The sequence below is a fragment of the Pseudochaenichthys georgianus genome, chromosome 11 (genome assembly GCF_902827115.2).
Source record: "Pseudochaenichthys georgianus chromosome 11, fPseGeo1.2, whole genome shotgun sequence".
NCBI lineage: Eukaryota > Metazoa > Chordata > Actinopteri > Perciformes > Channichthyidae > Pseudochaenichthys > Pseudochaenichthys georgianus.
Genome location: NC_047513.1, coordinates 17,379,936 through 17,394,590, shown reverse-complemented (window position 1 = coordinate 17,394,590; position 14,655 = coordinate 17,379,936). Strand labels below are relative to the sequence as shown.

The 14,655-nt window shown below is 42.0% G+C and overlaps 1 protein-coding gene across 1 annotated transcript in view; it reads right to left on the bottom strand.

Moving 5' to 3' along the window:
* The window catches only part of LOC117455499 (CUB and sushi domain-containing protein 3-like), a 405,573-nt gene extending 399,126 nt beyond the window's left edge, over positions 1-6,447 (bottom strand). The window contains exon 1 of the mRNA XM_034095008.2: positions 6,207-6,447. Coding sequence (XP_033950899.1) covers positions 6,207-6,447 — 241 coding nt within the window. The remainder of the gene's footprint in view (positions 1-6,206) is intronic.
* Between the last annotated feature and the right edge of the window lie 8,208 nt (positions 6,448-14,655).

Genomic DNA, 14,655 nt, shown 5'->3' with positions numbered 1-14,655 from the left:
AATTTTGTTTTTTAGCTACTGCATGTATTTTCCCCAGGGAGCACAGGGTCATTAAGGGCATCAGTGTCTCCCTCTGACAGGGACAGACTGTCTGTCACTTGGGATCAAACCCTTTGAAAACCCTTCACGTGTCTTTATATTCCCATCCATCTATATGGAAGCATTCCTACACACTATTTCCAATTTCAATACTAACTCCCATCCTAGATTAAAAAACTCTTCCTTCATATCCTCGTTTTTCTTAACACAGATTAGCCTGACACAAACATCTCTGAAACATACACAAACAGCGAGCACCAGCTGGATGTGAAACTGTCTGTCTTTGTTAATTTCTGCCTTTCCTGCATCACGTAAGATTCTGAGTGTGTGTGTAGGTGTGTGCGCATGTGTGTGTGTGTGTGTGTGTGTGTGTGTGTGTGTGTGTGTGTGTGTGTGTGTGTGTGTGTGTGTGTGTGTGTGTGTGTGTGTGTGTGGCTGTCTATTTGCGGTCCCATCCTCAGGGTAACACATGCTATCTTTATATGCCAAACATTTTTGTGTGTGTGTGTGCCCATTCAAAATATTCACGTCATGACTGCTTCTAATCATCTTTGAAATAATGAAGAGGCTATGGAAGATTGACAGATTGTGTACAATGTAAATGTAGCGTGTCTGAGGCTATGTGTGTGTGTGTGTGTGTGTGTGTGTGTGTGTGTGTGTGTGTGTGTGTGTGTGTGTGTGTGTGTGTGTGTGCGTGTGTGTGTGTGTGTGTGTGTGTATGTGTGTGTGTGTGTGTGTGTGTGTGTGCTCACATACAAAAAGCCTGCATTTTTCAGAAACCTCCAAGATATCTGCGAAAAGTCACCTTCTGAATAATTGCGAAACAGAGTTGATGTTGCCAATTTGACGGGCCTTTAATCAGAGCTGTGTTTCAAATTTGAACACTTCATAGTGATTTAAGTAACGAGTTGTGTTTGCTTGCGTACATGTGCATTTTGTGGAATTTTGGATGAAACACACGTAATTCAAATAAAGTTTCAGTGACAAAATCCACTAGGGACAAATACAAAATATACTTCCTAGAATTCCATCATTTTCTAACAGTCAGTGCACAGCAGAGTTATCTTTCCTGATGGCTCCGGCAGGACGCCATGATGTCTTTGCATTCAATTATGATGAATTATGCTTATAATTATGACACTCATGACACCAGCCTGTACGTGCACAGTTGCACAAGACCTGGGTGGAAAAGCTCAATTGTATATAAAAAGCTGTTATGGATCCACAGGGCCGGGTAACAGCTGGAGCTGCTCACTGGAGTGCACTCTCTCTTTTTAGTCTCATTTGCATGGGAAAATTATCCCTTCTTTTCAATCTAGCAGTCTGTTCAATAGAGCAAGCTGATAATTTGAAAGCCAAAGCAGGAAAACAGAAAATAGGAAATATTTGGAGTTGATTTGGCTCTGTATTTGTTTAAAAACCATTCAGATGCACCCTGTTTGAAGGCTATGAGTGAAAACAAACATGAGAGAGGATCAGATATGCACCCCGTGAGTACCTATTACAATCAACACTAATAATAAATGATATGAGGGCAGAGGATGGAGAGAGGAGAGGCAAGACTAATGGAGGAGAGAAAAAAGAGGAAGGAAAGAAAAATGAGAGATGGTAGATGCAGGATGTGATTACAAATTCAGTGTGAGTGAATGTTGGTGGGAGGAGGCAGGAAGAGAAGAAGAACAGGCGTGGAGGAAGATGGATGTAGAGCAGAAACAAAGGAATATAGAGTAGCCAAATATCAAGAATATTAATATACACAGAAAATCAGAAACTCGCTTACTACTTAAGAGGAAAGTTCCCAATGCTACTACTGTAGTAACACCAAAGAACACGGATGTTCAAGGCAATACAAAGGAGTACAAATTAACTAGAAGTAGGTGTAATGGGAGAACTATAATTGAATTGCAATTGTCTTGATTCGCAAATATTTTGTATTAGGAAATACACCTATGCCACCAAGATCACCATTAGACAAAAATATCATGATCAAAATATTTAGAAAATGATCAATACCAACATATTTTACATACATCATACTAAACCAGATGTGTTCATATTGAATGTATCTGGTAAGCGTTCACTGCCATGTTGGTTCAATCTGTGGGTCTCTGCATTTGAGAAAGGAAATGGTGCTTTTGGTTAATTATCAAAAATGCCAACATTAGCCTCAAGTATGACCTGGAATGTGATCCCTGGTCTCTGGGCTTGAAGAAAACTCTGCACCTGTACATGTCCTTGTAACACTATGGCAACACTATGCCATTATTCTTCTGAAATTGGTTATTAATGTTGACAGTAACGCAAATCAGGAGAACGGGGGAAGGAGGAGAGGAGGTTAAATAGCAGGAAAAAACAAGTAATTACAAATGCACTGTAGGGGTTGGAACTGCAGGAGAGGATTAGATGAATGAAAGTCAAGAGGGTCAGAGGAGGAGAGAATGTAGCTGAAAACACAACAGCACAAAATGAATTAAATAGGTATGGATATGCATTATGCCTCCTTCTTTCCCAGTATCACCTCCCCCCTCCTTCCCTCTTCTCTCTCTCTTTCTGAGTAAGTCAAAAGTATTTATCAAGAGGCTGACTCTGCGACAGACACATCTCGCTCCCCGAGAAACCAGCCATAAGCCACAGGATTAAATGTGTGTTAGAGAGGCTGTGTTGCGCTAATGTTCAGAGAGTGCTCGTCTGCCTCCGTGTGTGTACACAGTGTACTATTAGCCCAAATGCATGTCTGTGTGTGTGTGTGTGAATCCAGCAGATAAAGACAAAGAGATGTACTGCCCCTGCGCTTGCTATTGCCGGCATTATGTTGTGGCCTCAAAGCTCACTAATAAACCATTTTATAAATAATACATGGAATATCAATCGATCATTGACGGCAGAGAATGATACTAAAATACCCATCCAGTAACTTACACAGGTAAATGATTAGCAGCGGCGTATTAATGGGCAGCATCTATCAATGGCTTATAATCAACATTAGAGCTGTAGACTGCACCGATCGATCTCTGATACTCAGTGACGGGTTATAAAACCTGGTTCGAGGACCATTTCACTGCGCCTGACAGCCTGTCCAATTGAACACTGATGACCAGCATTCAACTATGAGACACTTCCAAGAACAAAGCCTTACATTTCCATGGCTCGTCAATATAAATTCAATTAGCTATTTGTAGTCTTCTGGTTTGATTACTTGATCACATGCTAAAGACTAACCTTATAAGAACGTGTTTGAATGCCGTACCCTACCGATGACCACTAATAGATTACCCACCTGCCTAATAGAAATAGATAATTAGTGCTGGATGATTGATCCGTGTTAGTCCTTTGATTGAGTGCTGATGGAATCCACAGCGTCAGTAAAAACCAGTGAAATGTTAATACTAAGCTCAAATGCAGATCTGGTTCAAAAGTCGCAGTTTGTAAGGTGTTAGACAGCTCTCGGTTGTATTGTGACAGGCTGAATGTAGCCAATAAATCATATGGTAGGAGCCTTGGAGACGGTGAAAAATGTGTGTGGGTTTTGTCTCGTGAGCACATGTGAGATTTAGTATGTTTGGTGAGTAAATTAAGCCTCTGGAGCCACAGGACAAATCTGACAGACGAAAAGAAGACGGGGAGCCCGGAGGAGAGATGAGAGCACAGAAGAAGTGCTGAGCAGAGGAGAGGAAAACAGAGGGGACATGAGAGGGGGAGAGAGGAGAGGTGGAGTTAAGCTGAGTGGAGCAGCAGGGAGGAGAGCACATGAAACAGACAAGAGGGGATCAGGGGGGGGGAGAGGAAGAGCAGAGGACAAGTACAGCAATTTTTCAGCATCTGACTTGGTGGGCAAACTTCTTTTAAGGTTCATTTTTTTACGTGAACTTTGTATTTTTCAAATGACAAGTCACAGATTTTTGTCCACTGGCTAATCCATTACCACCTATAGTATTTCATTACTTTACCCCTTGGATTGTTTTTTAGAATAAAATTGCAGGTCCATACAATGATTGGTTACCTACCAACATTTGGCTGGTGGCTGGTTTTAATTTTCCAGCCTCTTTCTAAAGCCTTGGTCCCCAAAATGCGAGCATGGATCAAGGGGACATTTAATTACACATTTATTTACCTTTCTGTTCAGCCCTGACACTTTAGAGGAAAAAAAGCGTTTGTTCTGCTTGCTTGCTTTTCAAACGCCAACAATCTTTGACATTTTATTAATCCTAATGTGAATTTGCATTATACTAAAACACTTCTTCAGCCAGCCTAAGCTTGACCATATTATCCACGAGGAGTTTCAAATGATCGGATTCTATGAGGTCTCTCTCACAGGCTAGACAGCCACAAGGAGATCAGTACCAAGATCTGTGCCCCCAAGGGTTTAAAACTAGATCTTTTGTGCCTGAGGAAATCCCAACCTTTCGTGTCTTTGTTCCTTTGACACCCTCGGATCACAACCTCTCATCAGTCCATCAGAGTGAACCACCTTTCCAAATATGATGCAAAAAGGCTGGATATTCCTGTTTTCTTTCAAAGAGAGACAATGTAAAGGTGCAACGCTATAGGAGTCTAGACGTTTCCGGTGTCGATATGTTTTATCGCCTTAGAAATCCATTTTGTTTCCGTCAGCATACACATGACCCCCTGCACTGGAGGATCATTTACAATGGCAAAGACAAATGGATTGCAATAGCCTGTCCTTATACTTCTTGCACAATTTCCAAATAATAACAAACTTTGAGTTCACCAAATCTGACAACAGACAAATCAACCTGGCTTGGTGTTGTCAGAAGCTTATAGAAATTGGTGGGTGCTGAGTTAAAAAGCTAGTACTGCTTGAGTCTCTAAACTAGGCCCCTTTATGTATCCTTCAATCAACTCATTTCCTTATTCCTCTCCTCCTGCCTAACTTCCTCATGCGCCCATTTTCTTTCAACTTCACCTCCGCTATTTCTTACTCCCAATCCATCTTTTGCCTCTTTTCCTCCACTCCATCCTCCTCTCACTTCCTCTTCTCAAGTCACAATGACGAATTATCAGTTAGTGTTTATACCAATGAAACCTGACACAGCAAAGGGTGTGTTTGTGTGAGGGTGTATATACTGCGTGTGTTCTCACTCAATGTGTTTCCATAAAGCTTTTTTATAGGATCAGAGAGAGTAACTAAAATTGGAAAGCAGAGGAATACCGAGATACAGACAGACAAAAAAAGTGGCAGAGTGTGGCATAACGTGAATATTTTAACATTTTATTTCACTCAAAAAGGAAAGAGGGGAGAAGCGAGACAGAGAGGAGGAGGGGGGGCAACGTAAGAAAGTGTGTGCTAGAGAGAGGGGGAGACACCACCATTGTACAACATTTTTCAACAGTATGATGAACAAATGGGCAAGGGGGTAGACATTTGGGGAATAAAAATGCTTTGTAAGGCTCAGGTCTCATCACTAAAAAACTACTCACGTACACACACACACACACACACACACACACACACACACACACACACACACACACACACACACACACACACACACACACACACACACACACACACACACACACACACACACACACTGAGGCAAACACACTCCCGCACACACTTTGGTATAAGTAGCTCACGTTCGCTGCCACAGCCCAAGAGCTACCGCAAGAATATTTATTGGCTACCAGCTCAATGGCTGTATTGAAGAGAAGGATGGAGAGAGAGAGAGTGGGTGAGAGAGGGTGAGAGCAAGAGAGCGAGAGAGAGCAAGAGAGCAAGAGAGAGAGCAAACTGAAGCAAGCAGAAAATGAGGGAAGAGGGAAAGAGGCTGTTGCCGGTTCCATCCCTCTCTTCTTCTCTCCCTTCATCCTCCCTGTAAGCCAATTTATATTTCTCCTCTTTCATCCGCAACACACACCATACATCAGCGCACGCACACCTCCCCTTTCACATGCACAGACACCTCACAGACATCCTCACGCGTGGGCACGCAGACACCCTCTCTCACACACACACTCTCCTCCTTTACCCCACACACGCACGGAAGAAGCAGCATCTTTCTTCAGACTGCAGTAGAGAAAAAAACTCAGCAGGCAGTCTCACCCCAAAACAGTCAATGTGCGCGCGTGAGTGAAGGCGTTTGTATGACTGCGCGTGGCGTGCGTGACTCTGTGTATGTGTATGTGCGCGTGCTGCATCTCCTTACCTTGCGCGCGCGAGGAGAGCGAGCAGAGAAGGAGACTCCACAGAAAACAGCGCATCACCGTCATTCCTCCGTCCGACATACTCTCCTTCGTTCCTCTCATCCTTCTCTTCGTCGTACCCCTCTTCATAGCCGACGAGGGGTGCGCGATAAAGCGTTCCGTGCTGCTATTAGTAATATTATTAACACCAATACATCTTCCGCGAGCCGAGCGCGAGCCCTCTAAGCTCTCACCGGGCCGCATGCTGCTTCACATCCAGAAAACGGAGGGAGAGATAGAGAGGGGGAGAGGGAGAGAGAGAGAGAGAGAGGGGAGAGAGAGGAGTGCGTTTTCTTTGCCTCCTCCTTCTAACATAGACTAGATAAATCCCTGATATCCGACAAAAATGAATTCAGTCAACAGAGAGGAAAGCAGGGGGAGATGGGACAGGCACACAGGTTGTCTCTGTCTTTAAATCCACTCTCCGCTGGGTTTCAGCCTGTCGTCAATATCTCTCTGTTCTGTCCCGTTCCCCTGAAAAGAGTGATAGAGAGGCAAGGAAGGCTTCAAATCTTCACTTCCCCCGGGCTGCATCCCATCTTCATTCTGAAATACACCTTGCTTTTTGGCTTACCCCCTCCTTTTGAGCCTCTCCTCCTGTGGCGTATGTTTCCCCTCTCCTCTGGCGTATCTCTTATACAAAAAAATCCCCTCTGCTCTGTAGCTGTTCCCCTTGGTGTCTCCAAAACGGACAGGGGTATTTCTTCTGTTTTCCTTTCCTGTCCGAATAACCCCGCTCTCCTCCGTCTCTTCACTCCTACGTATATCAAACCTTCCTTTTTTAATTTCCTCCTCTTCTCCTCTCACAAATAATGGCAAGGAAAATGTTGCATCTTCTCCGCTCCTGAAAGCAGAGAAATTAATCACTCTTTCATCACTCTGCCATTTATCTGACTTCTTTTCACATGAGCATCACCATCAGTCATTCCTTTCAATCTCCTTACCAAACAAGCCAAACCGCAGCTTGCTCGTTATGTTCAGACAGTCTTCCTTTAGTTCTCTGTGAAAGTCCAACGAGGAAAATATCAAATGACAATCCCTCTTGCTGTCAGAAACCAGAGGAGACATGCATCATCCTCTCTGCTTTCTATACTTCGGTCTTTTCTCCCGCGGCTGGTGCGTCTCTCACTTCTCACCGCCGGTAGAGAGATGCTGCCTTCAAGTGCTCCTCGTAAGCTCCCGCTTCCACTCACGTGCTTTTTCTCGGAAATAACGACATAAAATGGACTTTGATAACATTAGATGGTTGTTTGGGTAGGTTTATTTTGAACATCAGGCTACCCAACTTGTACTCTTTGCTGTTGAACCACAGACGAATGGGAGGTTGCCAAAACTTTACCAACATGCCCAAATTTGATCAAAACAGAGGAAGACAAAAAAAGTCAACGTTTTTTAAAAATCTATTCGGAATTCAAACCAAACGACATCATAATATACTGCCATGTAGCAGTACAACATGATGTACTGAGCTTTACCCAATAGCCAACAAATAAAGGCTTTTCTGTCATTACTCATCGATCCACTCGTCGACTGAAATCAAATCAATACAAGTGAGAGTTTGGAATTTGGTATCATATGATTGACACAGACACTCTAGTAAATCTATTGTTCTATATTTTCTTGTCAATAATTGTATACATTTAGTAGCAATACAATCCAACTGTAATGTCTACATCCAGATGTTACCTGTGACAGCCTCTGCTGCAGTCCAGGGGAAAATGTGCAAAAGCAGCAAAAATATCGAGAACAAATTATTACCTTTTTAATCATTTATATGATATTCCAAATAATAACATATATTGAAATCTATTATTCATACCTGTAATAACACTATCACAATTCTATTAATAATTAAAACCTTTCCTATACGTTCATTGTCCCCTAAATGTCACATATTGGCAGCTGAGTTTAATCAGAAAATGTCTGGGATTGCATTTTTCCGAGTTGTATTTGAAGCAATGGTAGCTTGTTCAATCAACATATCTTATCCAAAACATGCCAATAGTTATAAGATCTGACATTTAAGTCTTCCGTTATCCAACTAAAAATATTACGACATGATTTAGTATATTTGAAAGTAACAGTGAATATTTTTGCATAGTTCCTTTTCACACAAAACACACAATTATTTCCTTAACTTGCTCAAAAATACAGAAGACAAGAATTAAATTGTGTATGGATCTTGCACTTAAAATAAATAAATAGATATAGTTAGCAAGTAAATAAAAACACATGCCTAAGTGATGGTGTGAACCTGTTATGCTCCCCAAAACAGCCTTGGAAATAAATGCACCTCCGTCCTAACCCTCAAGTGTGTTTCATCAGCCCACTGACATTTTTATGGATTAAGGTTACCTGATATTATTACACTTGTATTAAAGAAGAATTCATCCAAAAAACTACATTATTTCCTGTTATAGTAGGCTACCAACCATTTGATATCAGCTTGAGTAAAACATTTAAAATATTAATTATTGTAGAGTAAATGGTGGATTTTAGGTTTGCCCCTAACTGCTCTACTCTGATTTAACTAGCGAGTGAACTGTCTGGTATCTATTTCTCCACACACATCAATTTTGTATTTACCTTCAGAACTTATCTCCGGCCATCCGTTCAGCTGCATGACATGTGGTTTTGCTTCAAGGTTAGAATGTGCTGTAATCAGACTTGAGATGATGTTCAGTCCTTGATCTTAAGGCCATTCCAATTAAGAGAGCTTGTGGTATAGTTTCTTGGTAACGTAGCAGATATTAAGAAAGAGTCGCTTAAAGACTTAGAATTATAACTGCTATAGTACGACTGAAAATTCAACAGTAGTGAGCCATGAGAGAGCAAAGTCACTGAAATTGGTAATGCAAGACCACACTTGAAATGGCTAAATATTAGAACAAAAACTATTAAAAAGAGTTGAATTAAACTTTTCAATGTATGTTTAACCCTTTTTTCTGTTTGTTTTTCATCGTTATTGTCCATCAAGGGAATAAATTAAGGACAAAAACCCAAACACAACAAAAAATTACATGGGATGTAACAGTTAAAGCAACATTTTAAAAAAAGGAATATTTTCATAAAAATATCAAACCATTGAAATTGTAGCCATGATGAAGTGCAGCTGAGCAGTGCAGTCATGGGCTAAACTCAATATGTTCCTTATATTGGTGATTCTTTATAATCAAATGTTTAAAGATCCAATAAAGTTAATTCCAAGCTGAGACATGTACAAACAAACTGCACAGAGGACTTAGCAATTCATTAAATAAGTAATTGGAAACAAATAAAACCTATGCACTGTCGACACAAAACAAAGGCACTTTGAAAGACATATCTAACCGTTAAATCCTTGAAAAACCAAACCCCAAAAGTATAAAATAACCATATTCAATTCAATTTTGAATCAAATTATATATTATATTATATGCCTGGAATATTTCTAATGGAGCCTGGGCACAACCAAAACATTCAAACTTAATTATGGAAACCACTGGTGTTATTGGTCCCCAACCATTAGAAGAAGAAGAAGAAGAAGAAGAAGAAGAAGAAGAAGAAGAAGAAGAAGAAGAAGAAGAAGAAGAAGAAGAAGAAGAAGAAGAAGAAGAAGAAGAAGAAGAAGAAGAAGAAGAAGATGATTCAACTTATTGTCATTACGTAGTACAGGTAAAACAAAACGGTTTCTCTGCATTTGACCCATCCTAGTGTTAGGAGCAGTGGGCTGCCATTATGTACGGCACCCGGGGAGCGGTGCCTTGCTCAGGGACACCTCGGTAGCACTTGGTCTTTCCGGGACTTGAACTGGTGACCTTCCAGTTGCCAAGCCAAGTCCCATATGGACTTCGCCACCACTGCCCATTATCAAAATATGAACAGTGCTTCGGTTTCTTCGCCATTCATTCTCAGTCAGTGCAGCAGTGCATCAGTGACATACCGAATTAATGTGTGTGTGTGTGTGTGTGTGTGTGTGTGTGTGTGTGTGTGTGTGTGCACGCGTGCATGCGTGCTAAATAGTGTGGGTTTGTTTGTTGGAAATCAGTTTGGGGAATTTTTGTAAGATGGAGTAAAAGCCTCAAAGGTGTAGCTATATAAATACGCCTGTGTGAGGGTTAATAAGAAAATGTGTGGGTGAGTGTGCCTGTGTTCCTAAATATGTGTGTGTGTGTGTGTGTGTGTGTGTGTGTGTGTGTGTGTGTGTGTGTGTGTGTGTGTGTGTGTGTGTGTGTGTGAGAGAGACAGTAAGTTCTGCTCCCACACGTTCCCTTAAAGCACTCTTCTGCCATCTACAGGCACATCTCTTTTCCTTCCCCCCCCTCCCCTTTTCTACCCATCACAAATCCGGTGTTAATCATTCTGGCATCATCTACATATTCACTGCACGTATTGGGCGTGTGCATGCTGTACATACTGTCTGTATGCACCTTACTGCATGTGTGTCTCCAATCCTCTGTGTGCACATTTGCGGGCCCTACATCTGCTGTACGTCTGTGTGTTGCTTTCAGAAATCAATAAGCCAAGTGTGAGGTGTGTGTCCTGAGAGGAAGATAAAGAAAAAGAGGGGAGAGTGGTTGGGAAGAGGGGAATTTAAGGGAGGGGTGTGAGATAAGAGATATAGAAGGGTGTGAAGTGTAGAGCAGGAGGAAGAAGAATATAGGAAGAGAAAACGAGGGACACGAGAGAAGGAAGATAGGATAGGAGGCAATGAAACAAGGAGAGCGACGCTAAATGAGTACGAGTGGAGAGAGAGAGAGGGAAGGAGAATGAGGGGAAGAGATTTAAGGTAAGGAGATGAAGGGAGGGAAGTGGGAGAAAAGAGAAAAGGAAAGGATACTGAAAAGAGGGTGACGGGGGGAAATGGGAGGTCCAAGATGTAAAACATTCAGGCTGGAAATTGTAGATAGGAAGTGAGGGGACAGAAAGGACAGAGGAGGGGGTTGGGAGTATTTGCCTAAAAAGTAAAATGGAAAGGTATGTGTGAGAGAGGGGTGGGGGGGGGGGGGGAGAGAAATGAAGAAATTAGAAGGAATTAAATGGTTGAGCTGAAGAGACTTGCATGAGTAATCCACTTTTCTGAATGGTTCTTTGGAGTCGGCCCCAAAAAGTAGACACACAGAAAGGCAAATGTAATATATTCCAGCATGTCCTAGAAACCTAGGAAACTAAGGTTCACATTACATACCTCACCTGTTCTACTGTATATTAAGCCGTATCCAGAGCAGCTTAGGTATTGCAAGCAGGTAGAGACATCAGAGTCTTGTTCAAAGTAATAAAGACAGAACTGAATCCGTCAACTTGTCCTTATTTTTCCCTATGGAGTGGTGCTGCTTGCTGAAACAAGGTCACATGCATTACATCATTGTCATTTCCCCAATAACACATACATATCTGTTCATTGAGGTGCAATTGTTATTATTACATTAATCACTTTGTTTTTCAGGATTTTACTTGGCACCGTGCAGTGCACCTGTCTCTTTGGATCTTGAAGCCAACAGCTGACTAGGGCTTAAATAAATCTCCATTTTCTTCCCTACATACAGTCCTTATTGTTGTAATTGTGGATGGCACAATGGAACAAGGCAAATCTTTTAACAACACTGTTACACAGATTATGTTTAGTATTGTGTTTGACATGGCTGTGTGGTCTCCTGAAACAAGAGCGCACAGTGTAGACAAAGCTGGAATGATATTAATTAGAAGCCAAAGCCACATGAAAGAGCAGCTCTGTCCTTCTGTTTCCGTGCAATGCCAATTGTATTTCAGACAAACACCCGAGACACTGGCAGTAGAGTTGAGTGACATTTTAGCACCAATATCAGACATTGACAGGTATGGTTTATTTCAAATACTCATTTTTGTTTGATTTATTAACTATGTAGTGTTGATTCTGGTTTGGAGAATGACCTAAAAGGGATAATATGCAGCTTTTTCATAAAAAACAATGGATCATCTCAATCATTATGACCCAATACATGTGTGTGGTGGTGTCTCTATCTGCAGAAACCCTCCCGTATGACTCAATTTTCTCTTTTCGTCTTATAGTTCTGTGTTTAATACATTTCTGGAAATCAACAAAGAGCTTCTGGGTCTAAATGGGTGTGTATCCCCAAGCCAATAAGCAGGATATGCAGGCTGTTTTCATTCCCCTGGTAATCAAATACTGCCACTTGTTCACGCCCCTTGGCATCTTATATAGATGCAGGGGCCACTTTCGCATGTATACAAAGAGGGGGAGAACGGGTTGCTGTGTTTTTATGTGCTGTTATATGTTTCCGTTTGACCCATCTAGCAGGAGCCCCACACACGCACGCACGCACGCACGCACGCACGCACGCACGCACGCACGCACGCACGCACGCACGCACGCACGCACACACACACACACACACACACACACACACACACACACACACACACACACACACACACACACACACACACACGAGGTGTGCGCTTCAGCTGCATTCACTCAAGATCTTGTACCTTCCCACAAGGCTGGGTCGGAGATGTCGGTGTTTATGTTTTCTATAGAACTAAAAACAATTAAAACATGATGTTTTTAGTCTTCTGACCTACTGCTTTTCCTTCATTCACACTTCAGTTCAACCATCGCTTCTCTTTCTCTATTTCTCTCTCACTTGCTCATTGAGCCAGGTAAGAGAGGGCAACTTCATATACTGTTTTTACAAACAGCAAAAAACTAATCTTATTTGTATTACTTTAAAAACTAATGTGTGGTACATTATAAACAAATGACAGAACTAGTTTATTGAATAAGGAAAAAAAGCATGTATAAACAGTCAAAGTCCTGCCAACTCTCAAACCTTCAGACACGCTGCCAATCGGTTTTGGAAGTGGTCATAATTTGTGGATTGTCGGTTTAAAAAGTTACAGAAATGAATTCATGCTGCCAACAATTCCAACGATGGAAAGAATGAAGGGAGGAGGTTTCAGATGCTATTTTGCCAACTGAAAGCACTTATGTTGGATCATTTTTAATCCTTAAGACTGTACGCCTATTCAACAATGATTTGTGAGAAACCATTTTTAACTTTCTGAATGTTAAAAAACATAATATCACTCGCATTGAAGGAGCAGTAAACTACTTAGGGTACTGCATTATAGAGTGCTTGAGAGATAAAAAAAACATGTATGTCTTAGGTTCAGTTGTGATTTCTATCTCACGCTTCTTTGCATAAGTGTCCACCGACCCTACAAACAAGTAAGGTGTACAGTCGTTGCCACACAGATTTATCATGCTGCTGAATGCTCAAATGCCACTGTCCAAACTGACAGGATCCACGATTCATCGCAAATATCAAGCACTGATACGAAGGGGGATTCCCTGAAGGCGCAGTGGCTGTGCTAGATAACAGCAGGGCAGCAGCCTCCTCTCAGCAGGGCGGCAACAATACCCTGTCAGATGAGGACTGTGGCTATTTGACTTGAGCCCTTCTGTGACTGGCATAAAGCGGTCATGTCTGTAAATGAGCAGGCAGCTTAACTGTGACTGTGGAACATAACATTTCCATTTTCTAAGAACTCTTGTGGAGAGCAGCTTTGGAGCAAAACAAAAAGGACGGATTTATTTATTTTTTGTCAGTGGAGCATGGTCCCTCAACGGGATATTCACTAATGAGGTAATTGACTAACGAGATATCCAATCAGGAGCCACAGTGCTGGAGGGCGGTACAGGCGGCTGCCGTCGACACAATCGAGTGATTCCTATTTTGCGAACACACGCACAAACACACACACACACACACACACACACACACACACACACACACACACACACACACACACACACACACACACACACACACACACACACACACAAACACACACACACACTCTTCAACAGAGAGAATATTTGTTCATCGCCAGCTGCCTGTGTACAAGCAATGTTGCTTGTGGGGTGTGTATGGAGAGAGACAGATTGGATACGGGTGTGGGAATGTGTGTGTCGGTCTGTGTGAGAGGGGGAAATGTACAACAAGCAGCAGCATCATTGACTTTACAACAAGGTGCCGGTGGCTATTGCAAGGACAAAAAGAAAAACACACACAAACACTAACACACACGCACCAGGTTTTGGCTCGGATTAGATTCACACATGGCAGAGAACATCAGTAGTGTTACCCCCGGTTATTGGGAGGATGGATACAGATGCCATCTGATTGAAAAGAGGAAGAGGGAAGGATCGGCATTACTGTCAAGTGTCGGAGCAGGAACCCTCTTTGTGCAACAGTTAACTTTTGATGAGGTGTCTCACAGACAACCTTTTGTATTTTATATTATGTTCATGCTGAGGTGAAGGCTACCATAGTGCTTTATGTGCTGCATAAGTCCCATGACCGCTGCACTGGTAAATATATGGCCCGATGGACCTTGTGTGTCAAAACAAGAAACTTCTGAGGACAACAT